The 24,741-nt window shown below is 45.8% G+C and overlaps 1 protein-coding gene across 1 annotated transcript in view; it reads left to right on the forward strand.

Moving 5' to 3' along the window:
• LOC124624685 (esterase FE4-like) overlaps positions 1–24,741 on the forward strand; it is a 96,843-nt gene that overhangs the window by 18,588 nt on the left and 53,514 nt on the right. The window contains exons 2-4 of the mRNA XM_047149121.1: positions 3,455–3,592; positions 8,512–8,643; positions 18,874–19,024. Of these exons, the coding sequence (XP_047005077.1) occupies positions 3,455–3,592; positions 8,512–8,643; positions 18,874–19,024 (421 nt within the window). The remainder of the gene's footprint in view (positions 1–3,454; positions 3,593–8,511; positions 8,644–18,873; positions 19,025–24,741) is intronic.

Here is a 24,741-nt window from a genome sequence, read left to right on the forward strand (position 1 = left end):
CGAAACGCGCCGGGGTGGAGAGGGGGATAGAGACTTCTTCTTGGAGGCCTTCTTGGAAGGCCGAGGAGGCACAGGGATGGTGGGCTGGACTCGAAGAAGGTCCTCACGCGTGGGGTCCGTTTTGGAACGCCGGACCTCGGAAGCTGGGGTCCGGAACGTTTCCCCGATGGACGCCTGAGAAGAGGATCGCTTCTCAGGTGGCGTGGGGGGAGGAGGAGGAAGGGTGGCCCCTGGGGCAGAGGGGGTGGGGGCCACGGGGGAGGAGGATTTGGAAGGGAGGGATTTGGGAGGTGGAGGGAGAGCCCCCTGATGGGCAGAGGAGGCGGAGGGGGGACAGGATAGGGGTGAGGATACAGCGGAAGAAGTGGACACAACTGAGGCAAACGAGGTGGTCAATGGCACGGGATGGAGGCGGTCGTACTTCTTCCGGGCCTCAGAATAAGAGAGCCGATCCAAAGTTTTGATTTCTTGTATCTTCTTCTCCTTCTGATATGCGGGGCAGTCTGAGGATCTAGGCGAGTGGACGCCAGGACAATTAACGCACCGGGGTGGTGGGGTGCATGTATGTTCCTCACGAAGAGGACGTCCACAATCGCCACAAAGGGGCTCAGCCTCACACCGTGATGACATGTGCCCAAAGCGCAAACACCTAAAACAGCGCATAGGAGGCGGGACGTAAGGTCGCACGTCACACCGGTAGCACATCACTTTTACCTTCTCCGGGAGAACGTCCCCCTCGAAGGCGAGGATAAAGGCCCCGGTGTCGATGCGACGTTCTTTGGGGCCGCGCTGGACTCGCCGGACGAAATGCACGCCTCGGCGCTCCAGGTGGGCCCTGAGCTCCTCATCAGATTGTAGCAGGAGGTCATGATGAAAAATAACCCCCTGCGTCCTATTTAGTGCCAGATGTGGGACAATGGATACTGGGATGTCCCCTAGGCGGTCGCACGCCTGGAGCGCCGCCGACTGTGTGGCGGAGGTGGTCTTGATAAGGACGGACCCTGAACGCATCTTGCTGAGAGCCTCGATTTCCCCGAAGACGTCCTCAATGTGCTGAACAAAGAACATGGGCTTGGAGGTGGCGAACGTCCCCCCATCGGTTCGAGAACAGACCAAATAGCGGGGGAAGTACTTCGCCCCAAGCCGGCGGGCCTGTCCCTCCTCCCATGGAGTGGCCAAGGAGGAAAGGGCAGGAGAACCAGAACTAGAAACGGTACCTTTTCTTTTGAAAGACTCGGCCGCAGAGCGACCTGATAAATGTTGACGTTTCATCTGCGAAACGTCCGCCCCGATACCACCCACTCCGACCAGGGGCTCTCCCCACGGGCGCCACCCAGCCGCAGCAAGGGCCACCTGGCAGGATGACCATTGCCGGGAGTCCTGATGCCCCAAGGAGACGGGCATCTACTCCTTGGCCGACGTGGGGAGGGTGCAGCTCAGGTATCGGCAGTACGATCCCTGTGCTGTCAGGGGGCTACAACCTAGAGGGTACATGACGACCCCACCACAACGGGCTGGCTACCGTGCTGGATTTCTGGTGCCATGGAAAGTCCATCATGATCGCTGGTGCAGATGGAGATGCACTATGGGCGTAACTTGGACAACCCATCAGGCGTTTAGGCCCAATTTGAGGAATAGTGGGTATGGTTACAACGCCAGCGCAATGCTGAGTGCCAAGGTCTTAGTGCACTTAGGACCAGTGGTACACCATGTAAGGTGTCCTTCCCCAAAAGGCTCGTACTTCTGTAGAATTTTGAAAAATGGAGGTCAAACCCCCAAGGGGGACCATTACATGGAAGGCCGAAACGGTTGAAACTCCTTTTAGTCGCCTCTTACGACAGGCAGGAATACCTCGGGCCTATTCTTACCCCGGACCCGCAGAGGGATGATTTCATTGGGTATTGCAAAATTTTTGTTATTTTCTCATCAATCTGCCCCATAGATCTTGATTTAATTACGACCGTGACTGGCACTCAGTCTGTAGACGCAGAAAAAATAAATTTCACTATAAAAGTGTATTTTCTACGCTTCTTTAACGCTGCCAATATTGTCACATTCAGCAGCGGTATTCTTCACTGTTTCTAAGTCTAGGAGACTGAAGTTCACTGTTTACGCCTCTGGTAAAAGTGACCGTGACATCCACACTCCCATCTGGCGCTGAATATAATGCAGCGAAGTCATTACAGAGGTTTGCAAGCTACCCGTGAACCTCTTCAGCTGTATCTTGCTGACGACGTATGTTTGCCATTTATGATGACGGAATCGTACGTCAAAATGTCACAAGGACCTCACTAAAATAACTGCAGTTTTGTAACCAGATATACTCGATTTTTCGTCTTGTTGCCCTGTTCTGAGAGCTTTCAAATGGTTCAAATGGCTCTGAGCACTATGGGACTTAAGTTCGGAGGTCATCAGTCCCCTAGAACTTAGAACTACTTAAACCTAACTAACCTTAGGACATCACACACATCCATGCCCGAGGCAGGACTCGAACCTGGGACCGTAGCTGTCGCGCGGCTCCAGAGTGTAGCGCCTAGAACCGCTCGGCTACTCCGGCCGGCTCTGAGAGCTTTCTTTTATCATTAAAACCAGTTTACACGCTCAGATCGTCGACATTTTACGTTTACGAATTCTTTGACGTTCGCATTACGAAATGGATTTACGTTTCGTGAATATGCAATCTCCTCAGCCGTATGCAACAGAAGAAAATTTGTTCCAGACTGAGATTCGAACGCCCGCATCTCGTGGTCGTGCGGTAGCGTTCTCGCTTCCCACGCCAGGGTTCCCGGGTTCGATTCCCGGCGGGGTCAGGGATTTTCTCTGCCTCGTGATGGCTGGGTGTTGTGTACTGTCCTTAGGTTAGTTAGGTTTAAGTTGTTCTAAGTTCTAGGGGACTGATGACCATAAATGTTAAGTCCCATAGTGCTCAGAGCCATTTGAACCATTTTTTTGAGGTTCGAACAGAAGTTTCCTACTTATCGTGAGCGGTTGCCTTGACCACTTCAGCTATCAATGTACGCCTCCAGGACCTATCGAACCTACCGTGTGTTTATAATCATAGCGAATTTACTGACTCCTGCGCAGGGTGAGACAAATATTTTATCTTGTTTTAATCTGTCGAGTAGTCTATGTATCATGGATGGTTGCAATCTTTGTGTTTATACAGTGTTACATTACGTTGTACATTGTAACTTGAAGATACAGGCACTGTACGGACACAGACATTGTAACCATTCATAATGCATTCTCTAGAGCAGGCGCAAGTACTCCCGCACAAAAACAAACTGCTGGTAAGCCCTGCTCCACGTAATTACTCATTATGAGTGGCTTCAGCCGTACATAGCATATCAGAAGAAATTCGCAGAGTCTCTTCCTTGCTGAATGGAGGTCATTAACAAGGTTAAAAGCGGTAATATCACTTGAGGGCGTCTGTTTTTTGTCTGTCTCTTTGCAGGCGGGTCAATACGTCACAGTGGAGACCAACGAAGGCACCCTGCGGGGAGTGGCCACCACTACAGTGAACGGCACAGCCTACTACCGCTTCTCGGGCGTTCCTTTCGCAGCGCCTCCGCTCGGTGAGCTGCGCTTCAAGGTAAGAAAGCTACCAACACACAGTGTACTGCTGCGTATCTGTGTGCTTCAAGCTGATGAACAGGAAAATAAAGTATATTTCACTTTCTTTAAGTTTTTATACCGCTTGTATCATAATTATACGCTCCAGCCAGTGTCAAAAGCCCCAATAACCACCCGTTAGAACGCGAGCTGCGCAGGAAGAAATTCAGTGTGGTTCTCGAAGGTGCCGACAGGGATACAGCCATCCCCACTCCACCATCATGGACAGCTACCGCAGGTTTCAGGGTTGAGGATCCAAACCTCAAACAGACCGATAGAGATGGTCCCACAGATTCTCAGTTGGATTAAAATCCCGGGGGGGGGGGGGGGGGGGGGGTTTGGAAATTTGTGGCAAAGTCTTATGGGACCAAACTGCTCGGTTCATCGGTCCCTAAGCTTACAAACTACTTAATCTAACTTAAACTAAGTTACGCTAACGACAACACACACACCCATGCCCGAGGGAGGACTCGGTTGGTAGCTAGGGGAGTCTTCTTCTTCTTCTTCTTCTTCTTTATCGCCGCCTTGTCCCACGTCACGTAGGGTCGGCGTTGCTCTTCTGGATCCTTCTCCTCAATAGTACTCTATACATTGCCTCTTCCTTCTTCCATCCCTTTACCCTTAGGTCCCCGGATATCTTATCCTTCCACCTCATCTTCGGTCTGCCTCTCCTTCTCGCTCCTTCAATCTTTTTATCTTCAACTCTGTTTCCGATATACTCTTCCTCTTTTCTCTGTAAGTGTCCGTACCACCTTAGTCCGCTCCTTGTATCTTTTTCCCCATGGGTCTCGCCTTCACAGCTCCTCTAACAAATTCATTTCTAACCCTGTCCTTCCTTGTTACCCCACACATCCACCTCAGCATCCTGATTTCCGCCACTTCCATCTTCCTTTCCTGGGCTACTGTGATTGGCCCCGGGTTCCCGGGTTCGATTCCCGGCGGGGTCAGGGATTTTCTCTGCCTCGTGATGGCTGGGTGTTGTGTGCTGTCCTTAGGTTAGTTAGGTTTAATTAGTTCTAAGTTCTAGGCGACTGATGACCTCAGCAGTTGAGTCGCATAGTGCTCAGAGCCATTTGAACCATTTTTGTGATTGGCCATGTCTCTGCCCCGTATATTATAGCAGGCTTTACCACCGACTTTTACACTTTCCCTTTCAATGCTCACCTTCTTGTCACACAACACTCCACTCATTTTCCTCCAGTTGTTCCAACCGCAATTTATTCTCTGTTGTATCTCGCTTTCCAGTCCTTCATCCCTCTGTATGTACGAAGCCAGGTATTTAAATTTGCAGACCGATTTCAGCTCATCATCCTGGATCTTGCAAGACCTCATCTCCACATCCTTCAGTGCTAAATATTCTGACTTTGTTGGTAGCTATGGGAGTACGGTAAACTAATTCTGAAGCTCTTAGAACCGACCACGTACATTGAAAAGTTGCGTGGCACGTTCCACTATACTGCCGATAGGTTCCATTGTGCCACTGAAAAACAAACTGCATGTAGGGGTGAACATGGTCAGCAAGGATAGATGCACACTTGTGTTTATCCATTGGGCCTTCTATAATGACGAGATTACAAGGAAATTCTACGGATACGTTCGCCAAACCACTATGCTCCCTCGTCCGGCCTGGACCCTTTTGTTTTCATGCGTTTCACGCCGTACACGCCAAGCAGCCGTTTGTCTTATGCAGCATGAAACGTGTCCCACCTGAAAAGGCCACCAGTCGCCACGCATTGGAATGTTTAGTCGCGGAATTGGTGTGCAAATTCCAACCTTCCTCCCCGATGACTAGCAGTCACTATGGGTGCATGAGAGACGCCCACACGCAGCAACGTTCGCTGAACGATCATTGAGAAGACACTGTTGGTAGATCCTTGATCCACCTGGTCGGTCAGTTGCTCAACAGTAGCACGTCTATTCACCAGTATATATCTCGGCAGTCATCGTTCGTCCCTGTTCATCTACGGCCCACAGTGCACCACATTTGCCTCGGCGCTGATTTTGAATAGCGCCATATTTCCATGCACGGTATACATTAACCACAATTTACGTACATAGTCGTTTCGGGAACGCTTCTACCCTTGGCCCGAAAGCCAATATTCATGTCTTGTTGCATGTCAGATTAATCGCTCCATTTCTGCATTATGAAAGCGACTGCACTGTTCTCCGCGACCCCCCGGACTTGTTTTATGTATCCTCCTCCGATAGTGATGCCGCATTTCGTTTGTGAGCGGTTATTGCTTGTTAACGACGAGTAGATGAGATGGTCAGATTAATGTTACTGGACCATGTAGTAGCGAAAACTGGATGAACACAACAATAAAAATGGTTCAAATGGCTCTGAGCGCTATGAGACTTAACTTATGAGGTCATCAGTGCCCTAGATCTTAGAACTAATAAAACCTAACTAACCTAAGGACATCACACACATCCATGCCCGAGGCAGGATTCGAACCTGCGACCGTAGCGGCCCCGCGGTTCCAGGCTGTAGCGCCTAGAACCGCTCGGCCATTCCGGCCGGCACACAGTAATAGAACCAAAACGTTTCATTCTCCACTGGTCCGCATACGAGCCATTTACGGGCTGATAATCAGTATTTGGTTACGAGTCTGTACTGACTTCATTGTGAAATATCATCCCAGGTAGTGTGAATGCATTTTAAATGAAAACTTTTCAATAAGTCTACAGCTAACAAATTAGGCTCAGATTTCGTCCATGGCTTACCTAAACAAGACGTACAGAACTACTCAAGCACGCCACATGTTTCAATTTAACTGTACGTTCACACGTGTAAAAGGAGGTATTTCACTTGTCATAATCGCATTTGGCTGCAGTACCGCGCTCGTCCCTGTAGTGAGTTCAAAAGACTGTACAGTTCGATGCTCCAGAGTTTCAGTCGTAACAATGGGAATGCTGCACTCTTCCCTTTTGAGATGACCTAACACAGAAGAATGCGGTGGACTGAGATCAGATCATTTTGGAGGCCAAGGTACAGGCTCAGTTCGGTCCATCTTGGACTGCCTTGGCGCTTTAGATGAGATGCATCAGCAGAAAAATACGGTCGTGCCCTATTATGCTTCTATCACGTTCCTCAGGCTGCGAATATGCAGTGCATAATTACGTTGTCATACAGCTTTTTACATAAGAGCCAAATAGGTTGCTTTGACAAAGTAACTTCCTCTTTCTCTGCATTTCTGTTAAAGGGGGAAGGAGGTTGATATGGATTTTTTTTGGGGGGTGGGGGGGGGGGGGGGGGCGAACCAAGATTATCGGGAATCGAAAAAATGGTTAAACTCAACATTCTTTCAGTCAGCATGAGCTCGTTTAATTGCTCACAATAATCTTGGATGCATATTCTGATTTAATATTCCCTTGATGTTGAAAACTCTGTTGTTGATCTAGGTTTACCGTCAGATATCTGCCAACATCTTGTTTGTGATAAACTTTTTATTTGTCGCAAGATATATTCATCTAGACTAAATCTCCTTTCACAGACGATATGTGGTCTTATTCGGAGTTACTTGTTAGTCGATTTATTTACTTGATATTGGAGCCAGGCATTTTTCTTCAAGTTTGAGCGTGCAAAAAATTGATATCAGCAGCGTCACACAGGTTGTATAGGCCCACATCTCAACACAACTTCTCTTCCAGTACAGCTTTAAGGGATTCTTTTGAAAGCAGACACTGATAGTACTCTATCTTTTCCAAAAAAATTGAGAGTGTCGTAGAGGTATTCACAGTTCACTGAGCCGAGTAGCCGTTATTGGCTCTGAGCACTATGGGACTTAACTTCTGAGGTCATCAGTCCCCTAGAACTTAGAACTACTTAAACCTAACTAACCTAAGGACATCAGACACATCCATGCCCGAGGCAGGATTGGAACCTGCGACCGTACGGGCGCGCGGTTCCAGACTGAAGCGCCTAGAACCGCTCGGCCACTCCATCCCGCCACGACACATTGGTCAAGTTCCTTCTCTCTACTTTTTTTTCAAGGTATTGTTTCCTTCCATTTATCAGCTTATACAGTTATTTTGTCTTACAGAAGGTTATTTCAGGCTTGTGCAGATAATGTATATACGACTGGCCAATGAAAATCATGAACAGATTTTTAAAGAAGTCTTTAATAGATAGTATAATTGTACAATATATTGAGTGGAAATTCGTTATGGTATATTTTAGATATGTGGCAATGGATGTATCTGTTCGTTCTATCAAACGTTCGGTGTAAATTGCTCCAATAATAATTCTTAGAATAATAATGGTTCCAATAAATGTTCTTAGTTGAATATAATAGTGTCTTGCATTGTTTCTCATTCTGTGTTTAATCAGTTTCTATGTAACTTGATTGATAAGTTGATAATGCTATCGTTACTATAACTCTTCAAGCTTTCCCGGCGAGATCTTGACTTGTGGAATAATCGGGTCTACTGCCGGATGTTTGTGTCGCTCTGGCACAATATTTCGGCCAAGTAACTCGTTGCCTTCTTCAGGTGCTACCTGAGACTGCCGTTTTGAAGGATCTTGTCTAGTATTTATGCCCAGAGGGCGCTGGGTGCTCTCTTTGCCGTCCGCGCCCGCGTGGCGCTACTAGTAATGTGTTGTCTCTTCCCCGGTGTTCCCTCGGACATCCGCGCCCGACTTGGGCAAATATTGTGCCAGAGCGACACAAACATCCGGCAGTAGACCCGATTATTCCACATGTCGCTATCGTTACTGTTTTATGCATACAGGCCTGAAGATGGCGCACTGAAGCGTTGAAACTGGTTGCAACAAAATAAGATAAAATCGTAAGGACGGCTGTAAGTGTTTTATTTTGTCACAATAGTAAACGGCCGTCGTCCCAAAGACCTCCTGCCGAATGAAAGGATATACAGTAACTATGTTGTGTTTGCTTGCAGCCGCCGCAACCGCACCCCGGCTGGGAGGGAGTGAGGGATGCCCTGGAGGAAGGCAGCGACTGCCTGCAGGTGATGATGGGGGGCGCATCGGGTGCCGAGGACTGCCTGTACCTCAACGTGTACACGACCTCGGTAAGGCAGCCGCTATTCGCCACCAAATGAGACCTAACAACTCCTTCCAGATATACAATGTAAAGCTTAGAACACCTTCAGAAGTCTGTATTTTGAATGTAACGCACTTAAACCGCGTGAGTCTGAGGGACACACATACATGCACATGCGCGGAAGAAGGTTCCCCAGAACAGACTGTCTTTTTCTGCGGGCAATACGCGAACAATAGACATACACTACACAGAAACAGACATAGATATATACACAGCAATAAGAGACGAAGAACAATAGGCACTATTAAACGTACTGACAAACAGTATGTCAAAAACAACACATGAAGAGTACATGCGGACACGACATAACAGACATGCCTATGTGCAAAGTAACAACAATCTCCAGAGGGTGGACAGCGATACTCCAAGTGACAGAGAAAACAGTGACAATGAGGAGGAACAGCAAGAGGAAGCCGAGATGTGACAGTATATATGCATAAGGTGCTGGCGATCTAGCCAAGAAATCACCAAATGCTGTACACGGATGGGCAGCTAAAGTTAATACATAGGATTAGTACTAAATACGATAAGCAATACTATTTCTTCACTAATAACCATTTGTGTGTGTGTGTGTGTGTGTGTGTGTGTGTGTGTGTGTGTGTGTGTGTGTCTGTGTGTGTGCGTGCGTGCGTGTGTGCGCGTGTGACTGGCGGTCAACGGCTCGAAGAAACCATTCCGAGGTATTCACGGTCAGTGACATTCGGTGGAGGTACTAACAAATCTCTCCTCTATCCTATCACCTTTTTATATTCTTCTTAAAAAACAACGAAATTTATTTATATTTCAACATTAAATTATTGTTATTTTGAGAAGAATCATTCTTTGTAAATGTTGTAGATAAAACAAAAGAAAAGAAAACCGTAAAAAAATGAAATCCGGAATTTGTAAGATGTACGACGTGTTTTAAAACATCAGGTAACAGGTCTATAAACTTCCTGGCAGATTAAAACTGTGTGCCCGACCGAAACTCGAACTCGGGACCTTCTGCCAGTATCTGCTGTGAGCACCGGGCGTGAGTCGTGCTTCGGTAGTTCAGATGGTAAAGAACTTGCCCGCGAAAGGCAAAGGTCCCGAGTTCGAGTCTCGGTCGGGCACACAGTTTTAATCTGCCAGGAAGTTTCATATAAGCGCACACTCCGCTGCAGAGTGAAAATCTCATTCTGGAAACAGGTCTATAATTGGCAATAAATAAGCAATAAATAAATAATATAACTTACTTATGCGATCAGTTTCCAAGTTTCACTATGCCGTCTCCAGACTCCCTGACTACGTGTAGTAGCTAATCCAACCTCATGTCAAGGAGAAATAGGGGCCAGTCTCCTTAGACTTCTCGTTTCAACTACGCGATTTGTTCTTTTCGACTGCGCATGAGGTTGGATTAGCTACTGCAAGTTGGCCAGGGGCCCTGAAGATGGCGTAGTGAAACACTGAAACTGCTCGCATTAATAAATTACAGTCAAAATATAGAAGGCAGAACGTGTTCTTAATTTTACAATGTATAATCAGTAGGCGGAGTCCTTAAACCATCTTGCATACAGAAAGACTTACAGATACATTTTTCTCGGTACTGCTCTTAGAAATGGTTTTACTGTATCATAATATTAACTGAATACATAACTTTGCACTGAGATGCGAAGCCTTAGATCCGTCGTAAGTAGTACATAGTCTCAATAGCAAGCGAATTGTCCCGCCCGTCTGCTCTTGATCAAATGGGCTGAATCTCCAGCGGAGCTCGTAGATCTCAACAGCGCCGGCTAGAGGGCGCTTTCGTCGGTGTCTGTCGTAGTGCCAACTTAAGAACTTGCACCTACGCCATGGCATCGTAGCTATCGATACCACAATGTCTCTTGTCTTCTCCTATAATAAATGACTGACTGTCTGAGTTACCTTATGTGCTGATTGGTCGCAGCACCAGTCTTGTCTCCACTCTCGCGTAAGATGACGATGCGTTTTATTAACTGGATGGATTAACTGTTCCTATATTGTATACTTCTATCTGTTAACATTGCAGCACCACGAAGGAGGCGAGCAAGAAACTTCAAATCGATATCAAGTGTACTACATGCTTCCATACGCAGATGATTACCATTTAATCACAACTGCACGAAGTAGGTAAGAGTCACGCTATCTACATACTGTAGATAAGGGAGGATTCTGCAGCGGATTTCTCTTACAGATGGTTCAAATGACTATAAGCACTATGGGACTTACCATCTGAGGTCATCAGCCCTCTATATTTAGAACTACTTAAACGTAACTAACCTAAGGACATCACAGACATCCATATGGCCGAGGCAGGATCGAGCCTGCAACCGTAGCAGCAGCGCGGTTCCGAACTGAAGATCCTAGAACCGCTCGGCTTTCTCGTACAGAGATTGCATTTAAATGTTATTGGTCTTGAGCGGATTCCCTTTTCTTCGTGTATGAAAGAAAACGCCTAGCAGAAAGTTTCGGAATTAGACAGCAAAAGGGTCCAGCATGTCGAGACTACAGTTTATGGGACCGTGATCTTGCCTGTGGCGTCGGTCGTGATCCCACTTCTGTAATGATGGAGTCGACTGGTACAGAAGGGCCGTGCAAGACATCAGAGGCCCCAGGCCCGACAGGACAGACTTGTTCGCTCGATCGTACAGCGGCATCACGTACGTCGAGTCAGTGTGCGGGCTTGTTTGCAGCAAGAAAAGACTCCACACGGAGAGTGCGATGACTTTCGGAGCTCCATGGGATGTTTGCAAGGAGATAAATCTTGTGGCTTTTCTTGACACGTTAGCAGGGAGAGCGCACCAACGGCGGTGTACCTTGTGACAATACTAGGTACACGAGTGAGACCACAACGTCTTCTCAGACTCGTACTGGTTCCGCGTTCAACATCATTACCGTGTATCTATCTATATCCGAAGACTCCGAGAAGAACGAACGTTTGCATATTGTGCTCGTCATCGTCAGATGTGCTATAGTACGTTCCGTGATAATATGCAGAGCCTCTGAATCTGCTTCACGTAGCTCATAACATAGACAGCAGCCGTTTCTTTTCTGATTTGTTAAGGTCGGTGGCTGTGCCCTTTCTTTGCGATCTCTGTGACGTTATCTTTTGGCAGGATGACACGCGACCGCCTCTTGCCCGTTCTGTCTGCAGCAACCTCGTGACAGAGGGTGTTCGGCTTTTGCATGTTTCTCACCTGTTTCAGATAGCTGGTTATGCGTTGTCGAGAGACTGGCACTCCACCACTCCCCTGCCTCTACGATTGATGAAGTCTGATAAGAGTTGAAGCAGTATGGAACGACATATTCGTACATGTCATCTAAGCTTAATTGGACTCGGTGTTCAACCGTGCTAAAGACCTTTTTCGGAGCCATAGGTGGCAGCTTTGTGTACTAAATTTCGCACTCTCTGTAGCTCCAACTCACCTACAAATTTAATCTTCTATGCCTCCTATTATACTGCATATGTACTACAAGTAATATTTTTTTATTTGCTATTCTTCCTGGTGCTGTTTGTGCGTCATCTGCGAAAAAAAATAATATGTCACGTAGTAAAATCGACGGTCCCTTGGTGGTGCACAACATTGAAGCTTCTGAGTTTGCATTCAAAAGATACTGCCATTTATATCACAAATTTCAATAGTAGCACTTTTTTGAATGCGTACTTTTTTTCGATGTTTGTGCTCAGCATAAAGATTAAAAATAAAGCTAGTGTTTGCCAACGTGTTATTCGCCATACTAACTGTTTCAAATGTCTATAGCACGTAGTAAAATCGACGGTCCCTTGGTGGTGTACAACATTGAAGCTTCTGAGTTTGCATTCAAAAGATACTGCCATTTATATCACAAATTTCAATAGTAGCACTTTTTTGAATGCGTACTTTTTTTCGATGTTTGTGCTCAGCATAAAGATTAAAAATAAAGCTAGTGTTTGCCAACGTGTTATTCGCCATACTAACTGTTTTAAATGTCTATAGCACGGCAGCACATTGATTTGTCCTCACAGCGTCTGTAACTTTAACTTGTGAAGTGCAGTCGTACAGAGAAATATGAATATTGAACTCAAATTTACACCGCTTTCTGTCCGATAATAATAAGAGTTCACTCATTCGCCACGATATTTTGGATGACAACCATTCAGCTATCAACAGGAGATTGTTTGACAGCGGAGGTTGCTGATGCACTTCGCTAAGTTTATATAAACAACTGGCGCGGTGGCGCATGGGTAATCGTCGCATGAGCGCCCTTAGTCGAATTCAGCGCCCACTTCGAATATTGCTTCATCTTCAGATTTCAAATTAATAAAAGGAAGTGTCGCTAGACATCTCATTAGGCTTGCAATATTTTCTTCCTGAAGATGTTAAGGAAATTACCGTGTCCCATGTCTTAATAAGAACTTCCACTGAAAGTATTTCTACTGATTCCTTAAGTAATTTAGCTCTAGAAGCAAATCGTGGGGACTAGGATTTCTGTGGCAGAGTAATCCAACGAATGTCCTGTGGAGATACAATCCATGTCTACGGCTGGACTGTAAAAAGCGATTGTATCTATCATGTTCAACACACCTTTCGGATATTGTGTCTGTAGTCTAACCACTTTAGGCTTTGCCTCACTGGGATGACCATCCTTTACCGAACTGAGAAGAGCAGAGGGATTTTTAGGTGGCCATAACATTGCATTAACATAGTATTTTCTCGGGGTTCTTACTAATTTCGACGAAATATGGCCGATGTATAGAAGGAAAGCCTTGGACTTGAACAGCTCCTTCTCCTCTTGATCGATTGAGTGGTCGTGTACCTTCCTCTTTAGAGCTATGCTGATTCTGGAGAATATCCATTATCTCTGCTCACAGACTCTCGGCACATCGACGTGTTACTTAGCTAGATCTTATGCTTCGTTACTGAGACCCTTTGTGGGAAAATGATTTCATCACATTCGCACCTCTTAGGATTTTAGTAATAGACTGAGATCACTAGGACTGAGTGAATCGGTCTTGTTAGTAAGTTTCGGGGTCCTCTCACTCTTCACTAGAGTCTCTCTTATGGATTCCTTGTCACTCATCGGCAGCTACTTCAAACCTGATAGAATAACGCTATTTCATTCTGCCCTTCCCTCAACTTGCAATTTATTTAACATCGAGTATTCTGAGCAAAATGTGTTGTCACGGATAGTCCTCTCTCCCTTCTCATAGTAAACATTTTTATTAAAGTCTTTGAGGAGAGAGAGCACTCAGTTCGACAAAACTTAAACCAAAAGTGTTCTGGTGATATTTAGATGATAGTGTGGCCCCACGGTGGATTAGAATCTGTCATGATTTTTGCAGAATCTGAGTCCAGTTCACGAGAATATCCAGTTTACAACGGAAGTGGAGAAGAATGGGTGTCTGTGTTTCCGGACGTCTTGATGAATCGGAATTAGGATGCTTCATTGGACAATTACATTTACCATAAGCTCAGGTGCCTATCTTCACAAATTTTGGATGTCTTTCGAACGTTGGTGCACCGGATAAATGGTGTGTTTGACAGACAAGGCCTTTGAAAGGAAATGGAACACCTAAAGTGTTGTTCAAAGGTAATGGATATTTTCCGCATCAGATCAGCACAGCTTTAAGGAAGAAGAAATAAGACCATTCACAAAATCAAGGGGAGAAGGAGCTGTTCAAGTCCAGAACTTTCCTCAGATATGCCGGCTATATTTCGTTAGTCAGAACCCTAGGGAATCATTTGTCCACCAACGAAGACAGAGCTCTTCTCGGTTCGGTAAAGGATGATCTGGGGTAACAGAAGGATGAGGTGAGGATAGCATCACAGTGTGGCAAAGCCTACGCAGTACGTGAAATATGAGTTGAACATGATCTCCATATTCTCTTTTCACAGCCTAGTAAGTCAGCCACAGTCGAGCATTTTGTATCCGCAAGACGGTAATGGGCTTATTCTACCAAGGAAATCCTCGTCCCAACTACATCCTTCTAGTATTAAATTATTTAAGGAATCTGTGGAAATACGTTTGACGGAAGTTCTTACTTACCGCGACGGCGGCCTTCAATTGGATAAAGCGTGAGAGCCGATGACATCTCTAATGTCTTCAGGAAGAAAATGTTTTAAGCATAGTGACAGTTTATTGTATTAATTTGACATACGAAGTCGTGGACTCGTATTTCGACAGGGATGCGCCTGCGTGCTATATATGGAACAACATTCGAAGAGGGCGCTCAGTTCAATATAGAGCACTCATGCGAGGATAACTTATGTGCCACCGCGCCAATTTTTTTTATACAGGAAGCGACTTGCACCAGCTATCTCCAGTGACAAACACTCACATGAAGATGGCTGAAAAGCAGTCAGCCAAAATATTGTGGCAAAAAATCGATGTCATCGCGGTGCAATCTCTAAAAGCGTCTTCAGGCCACAAGTGGCCCATCGGGACCATCCGACCGACGTGTCATCGTTGAGAATGCGGGTAGGAGGGGCGTATGGTCAGCACACCGCTCTCCCGGTCGTTATGAAGGTTTTCTTTGACCGCATCCGCTACTATTCGGTCGAGTAGCTCCTCAATTGAAATCACGAGGCTGAGTGCACCCCGAAAAATGGCAACAGAGCATGACGGCTGGATGGTCACCCATCCAAGTACCAGCCACGCCCGACAGATGGCAACAGTGCATGGCGGCTGGATGGTCACCCATCCAAGTACCAGCCACGCCCGACAGCGCTTAACTTAGGTGATCTCACGGGAACCGGTGTATCCACTGCAGCAAGGCCGATGCTTACAATTTCTAAGGTTCATGGACTATTCATTACACGGCAGAAGCTGTAGCTCGTAGATTTTACTTTGTAAGAGAACTGACTGATGAAAGAAATGGTAAACTACACTCCTGGAAATTGAAATAAGAACACCGTGAATTCATTGTCCCAGGAAGGGGAAACTTTATTGACACATTCCTGGGGTCAGATACATCACATGATCACACTGACAGAACCACAGGCACATAGACACAGGCAACAGAGCATGCACAATGTCGGCACTAGTACAGTGTATATCCACCTTTCGCAGCAATGCAGGCTGCTATTCTCCCATGGAGACGATCGTAGAGATGCTGGATGTAGTCCTGTGGAACGGCTTGCCATGCCATTTCCACCTGGCGCCTCAGTTGGACCAGCGTTCGTGCTGGACGTGCAGACCGCGTGAGACGACGCTTCATCCAGTCCCAAACATGCTCAATGGGGGACAGATCCGCAGATCTTGCTGGCCAGGGTAGTTGACTTACACCTTCTAGAGCACGTTGGGTGGCACGGGATACATGCGGACGTGCATTGTCCTGTTGGAACAGCAAGTTCCCTTGCCGGTCTAGGAATGGTAGAACGATGGGTTCGATGACGGTTTGGATGTACCGTGCACTATTCAGTGTCCCCTCGACGATCACCAGTGGTGTACGGCCAATGTAGGAGATCGCTCCCCACACCATGATGCCGGGTGTTGGCCCTGTGTGCTTCGGTCGTATGCAGTCCTGATTGCGGCGCTCACCTGCACGGCGCCAAACACGCATACGACCATCATTGGCACCAAGGCAGAAGCGACTCTCATCGCTGAAGACGACACGCCTCCATTCGTCCCTCCATTCACGCCTGTCGCGACACCACTGGAGGCGGGCTGCACGATGTTGGGGCGTGAGCGGAAGACGGCCTAACGGTGTGCGGGACCGTAGCCCAGCTTCATGGAGACGGTTGCGAATAGTCCTCGCCGATACCCCAGGAGCAACAGTGTCCCTAATTTGCTGGGAAGTGGCGGTGCGGTCCCCTACGGCACTGCGTAGGATCCTACGGTCTTGGCGTGCATCCGTGCGTCGCTGCGGTCCGGTCCCAGGTCGACGGGCACGTGCACCTTCCGCCGACCACTGGCGACAACATCGATGTACTGTGGAGACCTCACGCCCCACGTGTTGAGCAATTCGGCGGTACGTCCACCTGGCCTCCCGCATGCCCACTATACGCCCTCGCTCAAAGTCCGTCAACTGCACATACGGTTCACGTCCACGCTGTCGCGGCATGCTACCAGTGTTAAAGACTGCGATGAAGCTCCGTATGCTACGGCAAACTGGCTGACACTGACGGCGGCGGTGCACAAATGCTGCGCAGCTAGCGCCATTCGACGGCCAACACCGCGGTTCCTGGTGTGTCCGCTGTGCCGTGCGTGTGATCATTGCTTGTACAGCCCTCTCGCAGTGTCCGGAGCAAGTATGGTGGGTCTGACACACCGGTGTCAATGTGTTCTTTTTTCCATTTCCAGGAGTGTATTTTCGGTTTATGGATAGGAAGTCAAATCTATAATTCTCTGCTTCTTAAATATGGCACACTGAGTTTGACGTCCTTCAGTGGATTTCCTAATGCAAGTGAGTATCAGAGGGAAATTTCTTAAACAACACGCAACATTTGTTTCTACGTCAATACGTGATTGTGATCATGTTACGAATTGATCATACTTAACCGTAGTGGTTGCGTATGCGCACTGATTTCCAAAACCGTGTTAAAAAAGGCGAAAGACTTACGACTGTCAAAAAGGTTCGGACGGAAGCGTAATTCAACCACAGAATGCGATGCGCGTAAAAGTATCATTCAGTCTATTATGGTTTCATCCAAAGTTGAATAAACGGGAGACAGAGAAGAGATTCAATCACAAAGTGCATGCAGTGTCACGGAACTAGTCAGAGATATGTTCAACAACCCACAACGATAGATGCATGTGGTTGTTTCTGGGAGACTATATCCTACGTAGATAGTCAATAGTAACTGAACTGGAATCCATTGAATGCCTGTGTGCACAGAGTCCGTTCAATATTCAAATTTAAACAAGGATAGCATTCAGTCGTAATAACCAGTAATTTATTGCGACATCTTGATTTCGACTACAACATAGCCATCATCGGCTCATTACCACAAGAGTACATGATCATCTAAAGGCAAGTGTCATTTGTCACAAGTTTATGTTCCTGACATGTTGGTAAATATATGGCACTTGCCGTAGCGCACCGATGGTGAATATGTTATTGTCGAAACCTAGGGCTGCAACAAATTACGTATTTTTGAGACTGACTGCTGTCTTCTTTTAAATTTGAATGACTCGGTAGTGTGTCCCATCACTACGGAAACTCCGTCTGTGACATTTGGAGAAGAGAGTTCATCACAGTAACAGATTCAAAAATTGGTTGGTAATAAGAATCGCCACTTTGGAATAAATCGTTCACTTACAGAATAAAATGAGGAATTTCTTCACCTAACGATCTGTGGATAAGAGCGCCGTCATGCATCAAAATTAAATTACTGGAATCTTCGTGAAGCTGAAACAAGCAATTTTGCAACACGTCCATGTATGTCATTCCTGTCAGCGTTTCCTCGGCAAAAACGGAAGATCCATAAACTTCATGAACAAAAACGGCACAAAACACATCCAGTTCCGTTGACTCATGTTCGCCGAAGACGCCAGGGTTTTGTGACCCCGCAAATTCTCATAATTTATATTTACATTTACCCTATAGATGAAATGTCAATTCATCCGCAAACATGAGTCGTTCGGGAAAAGCATCCGCTGCCGTACTCTAATTTTCTGTTATGGTCGTCGACACACTATTGCTGCAGTAACAAACTTCTAATGCTTCATATACGGACGTCGTATCAGTTCACGCCACAAAGTTGTATGAGGAGTTTGAAGTTCCTGGCCTACCTGTCTTGTGGATGTCTGAGGGCTCCGTGTGAACGCATATCGGATACGCTCGACATTTTCATCAGATGTGCGTGGCCGACCAATGCTCTTCCCTTTATATATGCAACCACCTCACAAGATTTTTTTATGCCAGTCGTAAATCTGCTTGTGAAGGAGTGGCTTCTTACTCAATCGACAGCGCATTGCTCTTTGTACTTGAACAACGGATTGACTTCGCGAAAATTTCAGTCCGAAGAATGATTTTTCTTCTGGTGTAGTCACCACGTTGCTGCAAACGAACAGTAGCGCAGTTGTGTCCAAACTTTGAACCTTCCTCTACCCAGTGGCATGCGCAAAGTGTTAATTTCTTTTATAGTTTGACTGTAATAGATAGCTGACGTCTGTCCTTTTTCTTTAATCATCCCGCACATAAATTACATGTAAGATAAACACAAGTTCAAATATGTGGAGCATTACGTGTATTAATGTGTGACGTCAATCCCTCTTTTGTTTCCGGAAACAGCTGTCGGAAGATTCGCAGCTACCGGTCATGGTATGGATCTACGGTGGAGCGTTCATAACGGGCAGCGGCTCCGCCAGGAGCTACGGGCCGGACTTCCTGGTGGAACAAGGCGTCATCCTCGTCACTCTCAACTACCGTCTCGGCGTCATGGGTAAGCGGAGAGTTTACTGCTAACATCGCAAAGGGTCACTTCCTGTCGCACTCACCATCAGCTGACTCTCCAAAGCAGAGAATCCTACTTACTTCGGCTGTCGCATTTTCATGTCTTCGATGTGACAACAAGGAAATTTGACACTTCAAGGGCATCTGCTGGTTGAGCGAGAAGGAGTTACTTTAATTTCAAGTGAGACGCCCGCTAAACCCGCAGGGCAGAACACGTGATTAGGATTGTGGAAATGGCCAAATAAGGTGTCGATCAGGTTCACTCAAAATTCTAATTTATTGTAATTTAATAACACCTTGAAACCAAAACGGCACATAGCCGAACCTTTAAAACTTCGAGTTTCAAAAGGCAAATATTCCACGGTCCACGGCTGAGGGGTCTAAACAGGAAATCTTAAAAGTCAACAAAATAAAAATGCTGTTAAAATAGCAAATAATATATATATATGGTATCACATCTAGGCTGGAATGCCTCAAGGCAAAAGTAGATAGAACAAACATATGCAAGGTGCAATACAAGCGACTGAGGGCCACAATTAAATTTGAAATTTTTAAAACATTACCACAATCTTTTAAGGCAGAAGGCCGCAATGTTTTTGCTTAAAGGGTAATTTCAAGAATAAGGTTTTAAGCGCCTTCAGGCCCACAATCGGTTTTCCAAAATTCAAAAAATACATAAATTTCAGTAAAAACAAGAATTTTAAATCATTGGCTATGATAGATTATAAACAGACGATTAAACACCGTTGAGAAGGACAAGAAAGGCAACGGCACTCAGAAGCCTCCAGGGAGGTCGGTCTGCCCTCGTTCACTTAGGTGAGACAGGTGGTGAGCCCAACTACGCTTGATCCGTCGGAACCCAACCAGGGGACAGCCTCGGACCGACCGACACAACGACTTGCTTGCCACCAGTCAGTACATGAGAACTCAAACACAAAAGGTTACGAACGCGATTATCCACAATGAAATGTGTATTAGCTATCAAAACTACACACCATGTTGGACAGGCACAACAGGCGAGGAAAGGACGCTGCCTGAAATTACGTTAGTGACCAGGGCAGGTAACCGGAAGACTAACGGCCACAAGGCAGAAAATTCCGCTGGTACACTTGAATTTGAAATACGGTAATATATTTAACTTTACACAGAAGGAACACTGCCTGAATTTACGTCAGTGGCCTGGACAGGTGGACAGGTAACAAGAGCACTATCGGCCACAAGGCAGAAAATTCCGCTCGTACACCTGAATTGTAGTCAATCAATATAGTTAATTGCACCGCATGGCGGCAAAATATCAGCAATAGAAACACTTGGTGTTGCTCACAGGAAAACAGCCATGTCGACGCAGACCTCACTGCTGCACCAACCCGACTGCACGACTGCCGCATTGCAACTCCCCGACAGGCAGGTCCGGAATGCGCTGCAAACGCATTCTAACTGACTGGCAGACGCGAACTCATTATCCAGACTCTGACTTAGGACAGACAACGACCGGGAAGTAATAGCAGTCAAGCAAAGATACTACGAGAGGGGATATATCGATACGCGCTGCTAGCGCCGCTCACTGTCAGGCAAAGCAGCAACTCAGTGACAGAAATAATTTAAATTAACGTAGTGAGGTAAAAGTACGTTAAAAACAGGGTGTAAGATACATGATGGCGGTAACGCAAGCCACGCACGGGTCATCAGGTTCCGTAGATCAAACGAATGGTTTCATTACCCAAATGACGTGCAAAGAGTCAGTTTACAGGATTTGTGTACATGATTAGTTTTAATTTTGGAGCACGTGTTATTTTCATTGTTATTTCTATGGTACTAGTTTTGAAACAATAATTCGTCTGTGGATGCATATTAAACTGTCTTCTGAGCCACTGACAGCTTTAACAATGGATAACAGAAGTGACGTTTCTTCTAGTGTTGTAGGTACAGGCATGACTATTCTTCTCAATTTGAGGCCGATTATTTAAGAAGAATTTTATTAGCGTGAACGTGCAGTTAAAATGCTCTTCCTTGAATATACAGGGTGGTCCATCGATCGTGACCAGGCCAAATATCTCACGAAATAACCGTCAAACGAAAAAAACTACAAAGAACGAAACTTGTCTAGCTTGAAGGGGGAAACCAGATGGCGCTATGATTGGCCCGCTAGATGGCGCAGCCATAGGTCAAACGAATATCAACTGCGTTTTTTTAAAATAGGAACCCCCATTTTATTTCAGTTGCACCACTTTTTTCGCTTTGTGATAGATGGTGCTGTAATAGTCACAAACGTATAAATAAGTGGTGTCAAGTAACATTCTGCCAGTGCGGACGGTATTTGCTTCTTGATACATTTTTTTTTTTTTTTGTCATCAGTCTACTGACTGGTTTGATGCGGCCCGCCACGAATTCCTTTCCTGTGCTAACCTCCTCATCTCAGAGTAGCACTTGCAACCTACGTCCTCAATTATTTGCTTGATGTATTCCAATCTCTGTCTTCCTCTACAGTTTTTGCCCTCTATAGCTCCCTCTAGTACCATGGAAGTCATTCCCTCATGTCTTAGCAGATGTCCTATCATCCTGTCCCTTCTCCTTATCAGTGTTTTCCACATATTCCTCCTCATTCCTTACCTTATCAGTCCACCTAATTTTCAACATTCGTCTATAGCACCACAACTCAAATGCTTCGATTCTCTTCTGTTCCGGTATCCCACAGTCCATGTTTCACTACCATACAATGCTGTACTCCAGACGTACATCCTCAGAAATTTCTTCCTCAAATTAAGGCCGGTATTTGATATTAGTAGACTTCTTTTGGCCAGAAATGGCTTTTTTGCCATAGCGAGTCTGCTTTTGATGTCCTCCTTGCTCCGTCCGTCATTGGTTATTTTACTGCCTAGGTAGCAGAATTCCTTAACTTCATTGACTACGTGACCATCAATCCTGATGTTAAGTTTCTCGCTGTTCTCATTTCTACTACTTCTCATTACCTTCGTCTTTCTCCGATTTACTCTCAAACCATACTGTGTACTCATTAGACTGTTCATTCCGTTCAGCAGATCATTTAATTCTTCTTCACTTTCACTGAGGATACCAATGTCATCAGCGAATCGTATCATTGATATCCTTTTAATTCCACTCCTGAACCTTTCTTTTATTTCCATCATTGCTTCCTCGATGTACAGATTGAAGAGTAGGGGCGAAGGGCTACAGCCTTGTCTTACACCCTTCTTAATACGAGCACTTCGTTCTTGATCGTCCACTCTTATTATTCCCTCTTGGTTGTTGTACATATTGTATATGACCCGTCTCTCCCTATAGCTTACCCCCACTTTTTTCAGAATCTCGAACAGCTAGCACCATTTTATACTGTCGAACGCTTTTTCCAGGTCGACAAATCCTATGAAAGTGTCTTGATTGTTCTTCAGCCTTGCTTCCATTATTAGCCGTTACGTCAGAATTGCCTCTCTCGTCCCTTTACTTTTCCTAAAGCCAAACTGATCGTCACCTAGCGCATGCTCAATTTTCTTTTCCATTCTTCTGTATATTATTCTTGTAAGCAGCTTCGATGCATGAGCTGTTAAGCTGATTGTGCGATAATTCTCGCACTTGTCAGCTCTTGCCGTCTTCGGAATTGTGTGGATGATGCTTCTCCGAAAGTCAGATGGTATATCGCCAGACTCATATATTCTACACACCAACGTGAATAGTCGTTTCGTTGCCACTTCCCCCAATGATTTTAGAAATTCTGATGGAATGTTATCTAACCCTTCTGCCTTATTTGACCGTAAGTCCTCCAAAGCTCTTTTAAATTCCGATTGTAATACTGGATCCCGCATCTCTTCTAAATCGACTCTTCTTTCTTCTTCTATCACATCAGACAAATCTTCACCCTCATAGAGGCTTTCAATGCATTCTTTCCACCTATCTGCTCTCTCCTCTGCATTTAACAGTGGAATTCCCGTTGCACTCTTAATGTTACCACCGTTGCTTTTAATGTCACCAAAGGTTGTTTTGACTTTCCTGTATGCTGAGTCTGTCCTTCCGACAATCATATCTTTTTCGATGTCTTCACATTTTTCCTGCGGCCATTTCGTCTTAGCTTCCCTGCACTTCCTATTGATTTCATTCCTCAGCGACTTGTATTTCTGTATTCCTGTTTTTTCCGGAACATGTTTGTACTTCCTCCTTTCATCAATCAACTGAAGTATTTCTTCTGTTACCCATGGTTTCTTTGCAGCTACCTTCTTTGTACCTATGTTTTCCTTCCCAACTTCTGTGATGGCCCTTTTTACTGATGTCCATTCCTCTTCAACTGTACTGCATACTGCGCTATTCCTTATTGCTGTATCTATAGCGTTAGAGAACTTGAAACGTATCTCGTCATTCCTTAGTACTTCCGCATCCCACTTCTTTGCGTATTGATTCTTCCTGACTAACGTCTTGAACTTCAGCCTACTCTTCATCACTACTATATTGTGATCTGAGTCTATATCTGCTCCTGGGTACGCCTTACAATCCAGTATCTGATTTCGGAATCTCTGTCTGACCATGATGTAATCTAATTGAAATCTTCCCGTATCTCCCGGCCTTTTCCAAGTATACCTCCTCCTCTTGTGATTCTTGAACAGGGTATTCGCTATTACTAGCTGAAACTTGTTACAGAAGTCAATTAGTCTTTCTCCTCTTTCATTCCTTGTCCCAAGCCCATATTCTCCTCTAACCTTTTCTTCTGCTCCTTCCCCTAAAACTGCATTCCAGTCGCCCATGACTATTAGATTTTCGTCCCCCTTTACATACTGCATTACCCTTTCAATATCCTCATACACTTTCTCTATCTGTTCATCTTCAGCTTGCGACGTCGGCATGTATACCTGAACTATCGTTGTCGGTGTTGGTCTGCTGTCGATTCTGATTAGAACAACCCGGTCACTGAACTGTTCACAGTAACACACCCTCTGCCCTACCTTCCTATTCATATCGAATCCTACACCTGTTATACCATTTTCTGCTGCTGTTGATATTACCCGATACTCATCTGACCAGAAATCGTTGTCTTCCTTCCACTTCTCTTCACTGACCTCTACTATATCTTGATTGAGCCTTTGCATTTCCCTTTTCAGATTTTCTAGTTTCCCTACCACGTTAAAGCTTCTGACATTCCATGCGCCGACTCGTAGAACGTTATCCTTTCGTTGATTATTCAATCTTTTTCTCATGGTAACCTCCCCCTTGGCAGTCCCCTCCCGGAGATCCGAATGGGGGACTATTCCGGAATCTTTTGCCAATGGAGAGATCATCATGACACTTCTTCAATTACAGGCCACATGTCCTGTGGATACACGTTACATTAATGCCGTGTTTTACATTCCTTCTGCATCCTCATGCCGATGATCACTGCTGATTCTTCCACCTTTAGGGACAGTTTGCCCCCCTAGGACAAGAGAGGGCCCTGAACCTCTATCCACTCCTCCGCCCTCTTTGACAAGGCCGTTGGCAGAATGAGGCTGACTTCTTATGCTGGAAGTTTTCGGCCGCCAATGCAGATTATTTACGAAAATTTAGGCAGTGGCGGGGATCGAACCCGGGACCGAAGATGTTTTTGATTATGAATCAAAGACACTGCCCCTAGTCCACGGGTACCATCCCCTTACCCGTGTTAAAATTGTGAGCCGTATGTTTGTGACTATTACAGCGCCATCTATCACAAAGCGAAAAAAGTGGTCC

This window comes from Schistocerca americana, chromosome 1, assembly GCF_021461395.2.
Source record: "Schistocerca americana isolate TAMUIC-IGC-003095 chromosome 1, iqSchAmer2.1, whole genome shotgun sequence".
Classification (NCBI taxonomy): domain Eukaryota; kingdom Metazoa; phylum Arthropoda; class Insecta; order Orthoptera; family Acrididae; genus Schistocerca; species Schistocerca americana.